The sequence below is a fragment of the Emydura macquarii genome, unplaced genomic scaffold, assembly GCF_026122565.2.
Source record: "Emydura macquarii macquarii isolate MOO-44397 ecotype Brisbane River unplaced genomic scaffold, CSIRO-AGI_Emac_v2 contig_1768, whole genome shotgun sequence".
In the NCBI taxonomy this organism is placed as follows: Eukaryota; Metazoa; Chordata; order Testudines; family Chelidae; genus Emydura; species Emydura macquarii.
This window is the reverse complement of record NW_027131905.1, coordinates 1,127,388-1,139,699: the sequence shown is the minus strand read 5'-3', so window position 1 is coordinate 1,139,699 and position 12,312 is coordinate 1,127,388. Positions and strand designations below refer to the sequence as shown.

The following is a 12,312-nucleotide window of genomic DNA, read 5'->3' as shown; positions in this document are numbered from 1 at the left end:
CTGCTTTATTCAGCCATCCCATTATGAATGTTGTGATGCACTACAAAATTAATCAACTGTCTCATTTAAATTAGGAATACATGCTCAGGATTGACCTGAATGGCTGCTGAGTTCTGTCCTATATAATGCTGTCTAAAGAGCTGTTATCTAGCTGCATTAACCCTACTGAGCAGGATACGTAATGCACTCTTCATCATGCAAAACTTCAGTGCTCCACACAGATTCAGTTATTTTGAAGATGTGCTGGAGGCTCCTAAGTTACTGAGGATAAATATAAATAACTTTGAAATCAGGAAGTTTGGAGAGCAAGCTTGAGATCTCAATATATTTTGTCACTAGCTAATTTCAGACTTTTAGAAGATGAGCTAGTGGAACTATCCTCTTAGCTCACTAGCCAATGAATGCAGTGGTATTAGCATTTGTGGATGCCTAATTGGCATCATTTTGAAAGGATTTGAGACTATTTCTTTCTCAACTACTTTCTTTGCTTTTCCCTTGTAGCTCTTCTCTGCTTCCTTCTTTGCTCCATTTTCTAATTTCCTTTCTTCTTTCCTTTCCCACTTACAATTCTGGATTTCCCTGCCCTCTCACTTATTCCTGGCTAAAATGCCACCTTGTCTTGATTTCCCATTTGTGGCCACCACTTTCAAACGTTTGCTTCCCCTGACCACACACAGCTGTTTGATGTCACTTTTATGTCGCAACCCTCCTTTGGCTGGAATCCATCCAACTGGAGGGAGATCTGGCTCATGAAATCTCAGTCCCTGAGTTCAAACTCTCACCTCTCTTTCTGTTCATTGTGGGCCTAATCCAAAACTTCCTGAAATCAATGGAAAGGCTGTCATTGCGTTCACCGGAGTTTGGATTAGACCCAAATTACTTTGCTGCTTCATTGACTTCAAATATGCATGTCACCCAGAACGAGATTACCTTTTATTCAAAGAGCTGAAATGACCCTTTCAAAAGCTTCAAAAGACTAGGTCTTTCTGCCAAATGGAGTGCAGTTCAGTACTGGCTTTATACGTATTTTTAAAAAGAGACTTTCTCCAACATATAATCAGGGGGTAAAGCCATTTTTGTAAACTCAGAAAAGTGGCAGGGAAATACAGGAATTGCATATGATTCCTGTTAAGTAGACTTAGCCACTGGCAAAGATGTAAAGTTTTGAAGTCAGGTGTTCTCTCGTGAGTCACTACCCTTCCTCTAGCATTTCAGCTTCCACCACTCAAAAGCTAATTTAGGCTCCAGCCCTGCAAATGCTTAAGCATGTACTTAACTTTTTAGTGTATTTTAACTTTTTGGTGTTCCAAATGTTTGTGCAACACAGAAACAGAATGAGGGACTAAAATAACTATTTTTCAGAACAGCTGAAATTACAAGCTAGCTACACGTTCTACTCTCCAATGAAAGGAAAGATAAAATCACCACAGGAGATGCCCATGGAAAAACTCAAAACCAAGGAAAAGGCAGGTGAAGCATACTTAAGAATTTCCATTATTTCTTGTTTAAGCTTTTTATATTCGTAAGTTTTCTATATGAATGTAAAACCAGTGTATGGTAAATCACAGAACTAGCTTTAGTAGGATGCCTAATATGGTTTCAAATATCACTTTTCATGGAAGAACCCATAAAAATGATTGGGGAGAACAGTTTCTGGCAGTTATGGCAGTTGGTAGCAATTAGCAAATCAATCATTACCTTACTTAAGTTTTATCTAACTTGAGAAAATAATTTCACTGGATATTTAATCAGCTGAAGAGATCACTGCAAAGGAGTATTGCATGACTAGTGCATATGTAAATTATATCAAGAGGTACTATATAATCAAGCAGGACCATTAATATATTTTAAAAGGACAGCACAAAGTGAAAGCCAAAACAGGTGGTTAAACTGAGACCATTGCAAAATTAGTTGTAATAAACTGTAAGTATGAAATGGTTTGTGGCTTGAGAATGTTGATATCTGCCACAATTTTTGAATCCTATACCTGTTTTTCTTGTTGCAGTTGTTCTTGGAAGAGTTTCCACTGCTTTTGTCTATAGCTGTCCCATTTCTCTAACTGAAGGATCAAATTCTCCTGCCATTCTTCTTTCAGAAGTTCACAGTCTCTTAAAGGCAGACCAGTCTTGGTAGGAAGAGTCTGAAGAAATAACTCTTTAATCAACTCATCTAAAGCACGGGAGGTTCCAGAACACAGTTCCTAACAAACAGAGAGACAAATTCATTGATGTCATTGCTTACGCATCATTCCCTCCTCCACTTTTTCCTGCTCTCTCTTTGCAATCCAAACCTCCTGCTTTACACAGCCCTTCATTTCATATTCCCAATTTTGGGTTTTGTGACTTCTATTTTGCTGCTTCCATCAAGCTGCCGGTTGTCATACATTCCTCTCTCTCTCTCCTTGAAAACTAACCTTATCTCACTCCCTCCTCTCAGACCTCTTTAGGAAATACTTCCCCTTTATTATTAGTAACTCTCAGATCCTCCTCCTGAATTGTTCTCCAATGTCTTAGGCCTGCTCTACACTTACCGTAAAATTCAGTGGCAGTCGACCGGAGTTACGCAAGCTACATGCATCAACCCAATGAACTAACTTATGACTCAGAGGGGAATTCATTCTCTGTACCCATTTGATCCATGGCCTCAGTGAGAAAACTGGATGTGTGCCAGATACAGGTTTTTCTGAGGTGGACTTCTATGAACTGAACTGCGTACCAGTTCATTCTATATAATCTGGCCAAACAGCCATCAGAGGTCACCAGCCTGGATCTAAACTTGGACATCTAGATATAACAGACTCCATATTCCATTACCAAGCATTCAGTCATTCCCCTTATTGCTTTTGAACCATATGTGTGGCTCCATGCCTTATCTACTGCATACTGTCCAAATTGTACACTAAATACAGAATTATTAATTTTTCTCATGCGCTCTTTTATGGCACTCATCACAACATCTGCATGTTTCATAAACATTAGTGAGTTTATCTTCACAACAACCCAGTGAGAAGGTGGGAAACTAAGGCATTTTATAGATGGGAAACTAAAGGCATAGAGATCAATGCCAGAGTGTCCAATAACCATTCAATTTGAGACGTCTTGGGGCTGGTTTTTCAGAATAGTTAGCATTTTTATAGCACTTTATATATTCAGAGCACAGTTCCCATTGACTTCATTCAATTGTGAGTGCTCAGCACTTTAGCAAGTTGGGCCCCAGATGTCTCAAATTGGGCATCAGAAAGTAAGGAACACAGAATTGCTGTCACGGATACAATGATCAACTAGAACATTTCTGGTACCATTTTCCTTCCTCCCCTTCTGGTTTTGGCCCATTGCTAACAATCAGTACAACAATTTTAAAAAGGTAAAATGATCTAAAATGAATGTGGTACTACAGGGACAAATGAATAAGTCTAAATATGCAATGACTGGTGGTGTTATATTACTGAACGTAAGAATGTTTAGTCCAGAACATCTCCTTCCATGAAAACACCCACAGAGGGGATGAGGGTGGGGGAAGAGCTATCTGCTCTCTCCACGAGATACATGGAGTTTCTTCTCTATCCTCCTCAGTTTGGGGAAGGGGTTTCCACCACACAAAGGGGTCTTGTTCTGATGAGCATATGGGAAGACCTTTCCCCAGCCCGAGTAACTAGACTGGGTATTGGGGAACACCTGAAGGGGAAAGAATTCCTCCGCCCCATTCTGTGGAGCAGAAGCAGAGTTGCTCAGCTGCTGCTTTTACAGCCTAATGGCTGAAGTAGTCTCTGCAGGCCTTGCACACTCCCACCTGCCCAGGACTGAGGGCAAAGATAGGGAGGATACAAACAGCAGTGGATTTTCTGGCCTGTCCATGTATATCAGTGCACAGAGAATCTTCCATTCAGGTGGACTCCATGCTTCACTGTCCCGAAACTTGGCTCTCCACCCCCAACTTGTGCAGTTCCACAAGCTCCCTTCTCGCTTTTGCAGGTAGAGGCAGGATTTGCACCTTCCTAATTACTCATCTAGTTCTGAACCTGTTTTAGCTTAATCTCTATGCAAAATAGCATGTTTAAATTCTCTCCTCTGCTGCTGTTTCTTTATTCTAAAGTTCAGGTCTCCAAATCCTGAGATGTAGCATCAGCCCAAAAAGATTCCATGTCTAATCTCACAATCCCCTTTAACATTTCAACAATATCCATTATATCTCTTCTAACCCATCTTTTCCCTCAATAAATATCAGGTTTTTTCTAGCTTTTCAATCCTCTTACCATTCTTATTTCTTTTCTATGGACTACATGATTTAAAAAGTATCTAGAGTAATCTGCAGCACACCTGTTTCTACTGCAGCTCCGTTAGCTCTCAGGCAGGGTCAGACTGGGTTAATATGTGAATGAGAAACTTTCAGTTACCATTAGCATACTGCCTTGTGGTACTGGGCTTTCTGTAGGGGCACCCTGGGTCAGTACTGACAGAATTGCCCCAGCATGGTACTAGTACCGCACTGCTTCTCATGAGGAAATCCCCTGCATGAAATGTAAAGCAGAGGCCTTGATCACTTGCTGTCATTGAAGATCTCATGGCTTTCTGCTTAAGGAGCAAAGGAATTATGTCCTGAATATTTCTCAGGGAACTGGATTCTGCCTGTATCTCCTGCAGGTTCACATGGATATTGTCATTACCAGCGTGGACTGAGTCAGAAGTGTGTGTGTGTGTGTGTGTGTGTGTATTTATCTAGTTCAAAATGGCTTATGTACTTTGTAAAGCAGGATCACAGCGTAGAAAGACTTCGTTAGCAGCTTAATTAGAAGTTACAGCAGCGACCAACTGGAGAGCCCATACTCTTGGGCCCTACAACCCTGGCCCCCCACGGGGGATTGGACTCTTCCAGCCAGCCACCCACCCATTCCCTTGCCCCTCCCCAGTCCTTTGTCTCTTCCCGGACAAGGTGGTCACCCCTCCTGGTCTCCACCTGCTGCAACCTGTAGAGGAAGGGCAGGGCGTCCTGTCTAGGTCTGCATACATGTGGCTGGGGAAGGCCCGGCCACCCTCTAGTGGCCTCTGCAATGATCACACACCCGGGACCCATCACTGAAATCCATGATAACATATGGGGGAACACATGGGGCACACCTACAGCACTTGGAGAAAACCCCAAGACTATCTCCGCTTTGTCACAAAAGCACTGTGAGATCTTCTGAAAAACTGGCCAGTAACTGTAATACTACTATTCTGAACTTCTGTAGCACCTTTCATCAGATCAACCACAACCAGACCTCCCTTTTTTACTTTTCCAAGAACAAAACTTTGGGTATAAATACGGTACACAAATAGGAACTTAGACATCTAAGTGACAAATGATGATTTGTATGTGCAAAACCTTGAGGATCCTGCTGAAAGTATGTGAATATGTAATTTGTAATGGCACCCACTTCACAAAAGACCTACTATAAGGGACAGGCTCTTCTGCTCAGGAGACAGAGCATTTTGAGAGGCTGATCCGACACTGGAATGAACTCCCACAGGAACAAAGGACAATCACAAAACTCATCTGCACCAAGTGCAAGGTGCACTTTTTCCACCTGCTTTCTCTAACGTACATGCACAGCAGTGTGTTCATTAAAAAAAAATCAAAACACAATCCATAACACAATCAAATCAAACATATTTTCCCCCTGCAATGGGAAGTGAGAGAGAATGAACCACATGCTTGGCTTGTTTAGCCTAACCAAAAGAAGGCTCAGGGGAGATAAGACTGCTCTCTATAAATACATCAGCAGGATAAATACCAGGGAGGGAGAGGAATTCTTTAAGTTCAGGGTCAAGGTGGACACAAGAACTAGTGGATATAAACTGGCCATCAGGAAGTTTAAACTTGAAATCAGATGCAGGTTTCTAACTATCGGAGGAGTGAAGTTCTGGAATAACCTTCCAATGGGAGCAGTGAGTGCAAAAAACCTAACTGACTTCAAAACTGAACTTGATAAGTTTATGGAGGGGATGGTATGATGGGACAGCCCAGTTTGTCAATTGACTGATCTTTGACTACTAGTGGTAGATATGCCAATGGCCTGTGAAGGGATGCTAGATGGGTGGGTTCTGAGTTATTACAGAGAATTCTTTCTTGGGTGTCTGGCGGGTGAGTCTTGACCACATGCTCAGGGTTAACTGATATTTGAGGTCGGGAAGGAATTTTCCCCCAGGGCAGATTGACAAAGCCTCTGGGATTTTTTTGCCTTCATCTGTAGCCTGGGGCAGGGCTCACTTGCTGGTGGATTCTCTGTATCTTAAAGTCTTTAAACCATGATTTGAGGACATTAATAACTCAGTCATAAGTTAGAGGTTTATTACAGGAGTGGGTGAAGTTCTGTGGCCTGTATTGTGCAGGAGGTGAGGCTAGCTGATCATATTGGTCCCTTCTGACTTTAGAGTCTGACATCTTAGGGCTTGTCTACACTTACCTCAGAGATTTGGCAGCAGTTGACCGGAGTTACGCAAACTACGCAAAAAACATGCGTAACTCCTGTCGACTTCTGTGCTTCTGTTCTGCGCTCTGTCTTCAATGCACTGTACCACGTGAGAAGGTGGTCAGTGTAGACATAGCCTTAGTCACATTGCTTAGTGCACTATAAGAAGGTGCTCAGGTACTATGGTGATGAGGGCAATATAAGAATCTATATTGCAAAAACGTTTCTGGATGTGGAAATACTAATGGGGCCAGATTCTGCCAATTTGACTGAAGCTGAGTATAAGCTTGTTCTGAAATGAAATACTTCCAGAGTAAGGTAATCCTCAATGTAAGTAAGAATGATGGAATCTGGCTCTAAACAGAGAATTTGCTTTGCATATTGTTATTTAATGGGCCACTGCAAGTTTAAGTTTCTCTTATAAAATAGAAACAAACTACTGGTTCCAATATAGCTCTTATTTTTTGGACTGAAACATTCATAGAATAGACATCAAATATCTCTTGAAATGTCATCTTTTTGTTTTCAGAACTTTTACTTAATGCAATTTATTCAAATTGATTCCACTAATAGAGAAGCTGATTGCAGAGTTAAATGAACATGTTTGTAATATGACAGCTAATCTCAAGTTTTTTCAAAAATCATCCTTAGAAATTCATCAAGCATAAATAAATATAATAATTTAAATGCAGAAGTGAAATGGTCTTGGATTAATGCTGGATTCATTTGAATTTCAAAGAAGACATATAATCATACAGGAAAAACAAGGGAAATAGATAGCTGATGGAATTTCACTAACAGCAAAAAAAAAAAAAGAGCAACATTAAAAAACAATGAGAGACATTACAAACTTTGATCTGGGGTGAAGTGAAGTGAAGAATGTGATTATAATGGAGAAAAAGCCCTTGAGAAACATTGAACTGGATTGCAAGTGCTGACTAATGCATACTAAGTATTGTTGCTTTAAGCCAAAAGGGGACTGGAAAGATGGATTGCTGTTCTCAGTGGATTGGCACAAATGTAACCAAGAACAGCATTTTGCCTGCAACTGGAACTTGTCTATAATGTGGGCTCTCTTATTCTGGTGTAAGAGTGGCTTTTTGTTTCAGTTTAGTTTGTGAGGGGGGTTTAACCTCACACACTGAACCAAAGAAAAAAAAGGCCCTCTCATACCAAAATGGAGTGTCCACACAGGAGGTTATAGGGGTATAACTATATGTGTTTAACTTTACAATACAATTTTGGTAAAGACAAGGCCTTAATTAACAATTCTATTGATGACGCACAAATCAGAACAGAAACCAGCTCACTCCCCTATAACAGTGTAGATTCTGAATTGCTAACAGAACAAAAAAATAGTAAAAAATGTGTTTTAATGATTAAAAGTAAGCAGATATGAGTACACACAGGGAGCAGGTCTTCTGGGTAAGAAGGAAATATATTACAATTTTTCTAATCATAGTTGCACTTAATAATAAAACAAGTGGACTCTAGTTATGCCTCTATTTGTTCCACTGATAAGTGATATATAACAAACTGAGGTATATGTTTATGGTAAAAACGTGTTGGGGAAGAAGAGACTCTCAAAAGAGTAGAAACAGCATCTACCTTGGTGTATAAAGAAGGGGAAAGATAAAAAAGCTTAAATTTAAGAAGGTAAACAGGTTGGTTTAAGAAATTAATCTGTTTACCCATTTTACCCAGATAAAATAAGTATCTGGTCTGGAAGCCTATCCAAGTTTGGGTCGAAGAAGGATGAGAGAAGGCAAGTGGAGTCAGAAGTCACTCTAGTTGTTGGCTACAAGGGAAAGAAAGGCCTGTGAAGGGAGCTGGGTCCTCGTCAAGATTGGAGATGGTTTGCAACTTCACCGAGGTGTAGTTCATATAAACTGGGCACTGGCAATTGGGGGAAGCGTCTAGATATAGTAACTGGTTTGTGGCAATATCTCAGACCAACATTAGAGAAATGCCTCACGTGGGAGTAATTGACTGTGCAAGGAACTGCAGAATTAGCCTTTTTGTTTAGTTTCAACCCTCTGATGAGGGAGGTTAAACAACAATACCTCTATCCTACCCTGAGGCTCAGCTCACTTATTTGTATGTCTACATTTCGAGCTGGGGTGTCTGTATGTGATTGCCAGCTCCAGGTGATACATTTGCACTAGCTCTTGTCAAGCTAGTGCACTTAAAAACTGAATGTAGTTGCAGTAGTGCAAGCTGCCGGATGGGATAACCACGCTGAGTATGTGCCCATCCAAGACCCTAGGCACTTACTCAGGGCAACTAGCCGTGCTGCAGATTCATCCTGACTAGCCTCCAATCACACTCACGTCTTGAAGTGAGATTACCTGTTTAAATTTAATCAGCAAATTAGTGACAAAACCAGGCTTCGATACAAACTGGACATCTGGGCTCTAATTTCCATGCCTAATCTATTATTCCACACCGCCTTCCAACCGCTCCTAGTTAAATCACAAAGCCAGACTTTGAATTAATTGACCTTTATATTTCGAGTCCTTCAAAGTTTGGTTACTCAACTGGACACCTCCCCAGTCTGGTTTTCAGAGGTGCTGAGTACCTGCAGATCCACCTGAAGTAAATGGGAGCTGTGGGTGCTCAACACCTTGAACATCTAGCTCACAGCAGGCACCCAAAATTACAGTCCAGTTTAGAAAATGCATTCCTGATATTCTTTAGTTAATAGGGTTGCACAGAAAACATGAAGGAAAAGTTAAGGGTCTACAGCTCAGATCCACAAAGGTCTTTAGGCTCCTAACTTCCACTGATTTCAGCCTAGAATATCTTTGAAGGCCTGGGTCTAAGAACCTGGAACAGCATCACAATATGCTACATCTTGAATTTAATATTTTTGACAAAGAAAAATTCTGCTCTTTGTAGCTGAAAAAAAAAATTCATACTTAGCCCTAGCTTCCCATTATTGTTTAGTCACTCAAAAAGATGTTTATTGCCTCATCTGTTAAAATTATCCATTAGTTACAATGTTTTAAACTACATTCCTGTGCATTTTTACTTCCTATCAAATGAGAAGTAGGATAGCATTTTCTTGAAGTGCTGTTAGCAGGAGAACTATAGATGACATAAAAGTATGAGCTTCCATCGTCTCCAGACTAAGCTTGATGAAATATACTTTAAAAATGAGTCCCTTAGCAGCTGAGAGTTACAAATTACTTTTTTTCGGTTGTCCTCAAATGAACGTCTGTTTTCCTCATAATGAATTGTTAGCCACCAGTCTCTTCTCATATCTCTACAGTAAAGCACATGGAAGAGTAGGAGGATAGGATTACAAAGCAGGTAACATCTGAGGCAATAAAATTCAAGCAGAACTGCAAAAAAGCCCCTCATTTTCTTTCTCAGAGTCCACAAGAGAGCAGGACAGGAGATAACTGGGAGCCCCTTTTATTGCCAGATTACAGAAAATGACACAACCCCCCTCCCCTGAAATTCATAAATTACATAAAACCCTGTTACACTGTTACTGCAATACATTATGTTCCTCTAACTGATCAAGATTTCTCTGACACCTTTTGTTTAATCTAAAAAATGCAGTTAATTTTTACTCTGCTCCTCCATTCTATTATTGGAGTCTTGGTAAATGAACACCGGTACAAAGAGCACAAAACATCTGTATGGCTCAAATGTCAATGAACTTTTTCACAAATAATCTATGAAGATCGTAACTCTTCTTCTCCCCACTTGCACTGCCAATTGACCTATTCTCCACTGTTTGAAGTCCGCTACTGTGAAGCTTTCCTGCGATAGCCAAGGTTGTAAGGTACATCACTTGCCCTTGCTGTGAGGAAGTCTTAGGGGGCGCAGCTCTGGCAACACAAACACTACCTTCTAGATCTCTGCAGGCCTCGCTCTCTTTGTACCTGGTTAATGATAGGCACACACCAACCCCTGAATCCAAACTTCTCTCTGGACTGCACAACCTCTATCCCTCTATCCCTCTCACAGAACTTAGATCCACTATTCCCAAAGGAATAATACAGACCAGCTTATAAAATTCAACTCAGGATCACAAGTTTACTTAATGCACAGCACTTTATACATAGTGTAAACAAGAATAGGTTGATTATCAAAAAACAGATACAAATGATGGAGGTCTTATCATCTACACTAGAAATGCTACAGTGGTACAGCTGCAGCACTACAGATGTGCCGCTCTAGCTCTTCCCTGTAGACACTCCCTACAGTGACGGGAGGGGTTCTCCCATCGGCATAGTTAATTCACCTCCCCAAGAGGCAGTAGCTAGGTTGGCAGAAGAATTCTTCTGTTGACCTAGCACTGTGTACTGGAGGTAGGTCAGTCAGTCTTTTCAAACTCTGTCAAAACTTGATAGAAATGCACAGGGCAATGAAAACTCCTATAAAGCAGAACAAACGCACAATCCTATAACTAGCATTTACTAAGACGCCCATACAAGCAGGTGGGATATGGACTAGAGATATCTGACATGCCAGACTGGCCACAGTTAATTACAATAGAGAGCCTGTTAGACTACAACTAAACACTTTCAGCTCAATCAAAGTTCATTGTTTCTGCTACAATTAGATAGCATTCATCTCACTCACTCACACACACAGACACACATACACACGTAGTAAGAACACAAAGCACGAAAACTTCACAAATAGCAATGACTTCCAATTAGCAAGACTAAGAAATACAAAATATTACAAATTAAAATCCTTGTTAAAAAGTGTCAGTGATCCAACATTGTTAATAATCTAGAGCAGGGGTGTCAAACCCATTTGCTATGGCGGGCCAGATTTGAATTAAATGTACTTCAAGTGGGCCATACAGACCATCAATCGAAATACAAGCCACAACCATTTTTATGTAGTATTATATTTTATTTGCTAGATATGAGCAATATAAAAACTGCAGTAAATTCACTTCTACAACTACTACTATGTTATGATTAAAAGAATTGATCAATGATTAAGAATTATAGTACTGCTCAATGCCCCAAGACCACACTGTTCCTCTCCCGCCTTTTGGAGTGCTGGGTCTCGTGCACACAGCGCTCCACGTGCTGCCACCAGAGTACACAGATCTTGTGGCAGCGCGTGACGCCACGACATCTCGTGGCGTTGTACTCTCTGGCGGATGGACCAAAAAGGTTGGTGGGCCGTATCCGGCCCTGATCTAGAACAATAAATTAACTCAGTACCAAGAGCTCTAGAAGTAAATCAAGAAGCCTCACATACTTTCCTTGTCTCTCTTTCTTTTCCTCTGTGACTGCGGTCAACCTTGCACCTCGTTTGGGAAAATATTAGGACATGAGATGCATTTTTCCTTTCTTTCTTGCATCTGGCACCACTGCCTTCCTGCTTTAAACATTGTTTGCTGTTTGGGGTGCTGGCATGACTGCAGGATCCCCTGACTGATGGGTTCACCACTTAGCTATGCTCTTAGCTGAATACTGCAAGCTGAAACAAGGGTAGCAGGCACTACAGGGTGGCAGGATGTTGTAGCAAGTTGGTTCACTACGGCATGAGCAGTTGTCTCATTTGATGGACTATGTAAATTGGAGACAAACCAAGGCAAGGTGGCAGAGTAGGTATGTAGTTAACAATGTTTCCTAGTGCAAATTACCCCTTGGAGATTGTGCAGGCAAAATTTTCTAGTGGAAACATAAAGGTGTGTGGTCACTTAGAGAAGGAAAATTCTGCAAGTCTACAAAGGAAAGTTCTCCCTTATATTTACCAGGAGCTAACTGTACTCAGAGACTAAGTCATGAGTGTTCTTCCTCTAGAGTGCCAGGAACCCCACATCTACCAGAGTAGAAGGAGACCACATTTATTTTCATTTGTGACATCCATGTCTCCCAAGGTGA

General features: G+C 41.0%; 1 protein-coding gene across 2 annotated transcripts in view; it reads right to left on the bottom strand.

Moving 5' to 3' along the window:
• The window catches only part of EVC (EvC ciliary complex subunit 1), an 82,819-nt gene that overhangs the window by 25,441 nt on the left and 45,066 nt on the right, over positions 1–12,312 (bottom strand). For both annotated transcript variants that reach the window (XM_067556409.1, XM_067556411.1), the window contains exon 12: positions 1,988–2,200. In XM_067556409.1, the coding sequence (XP_067412510.1) occupies positions 1,988–2,200 (213 nt within the window). The remainder of the gene's footprint in view (positions 1–1,987; positions 2,201–12,312) is intronic.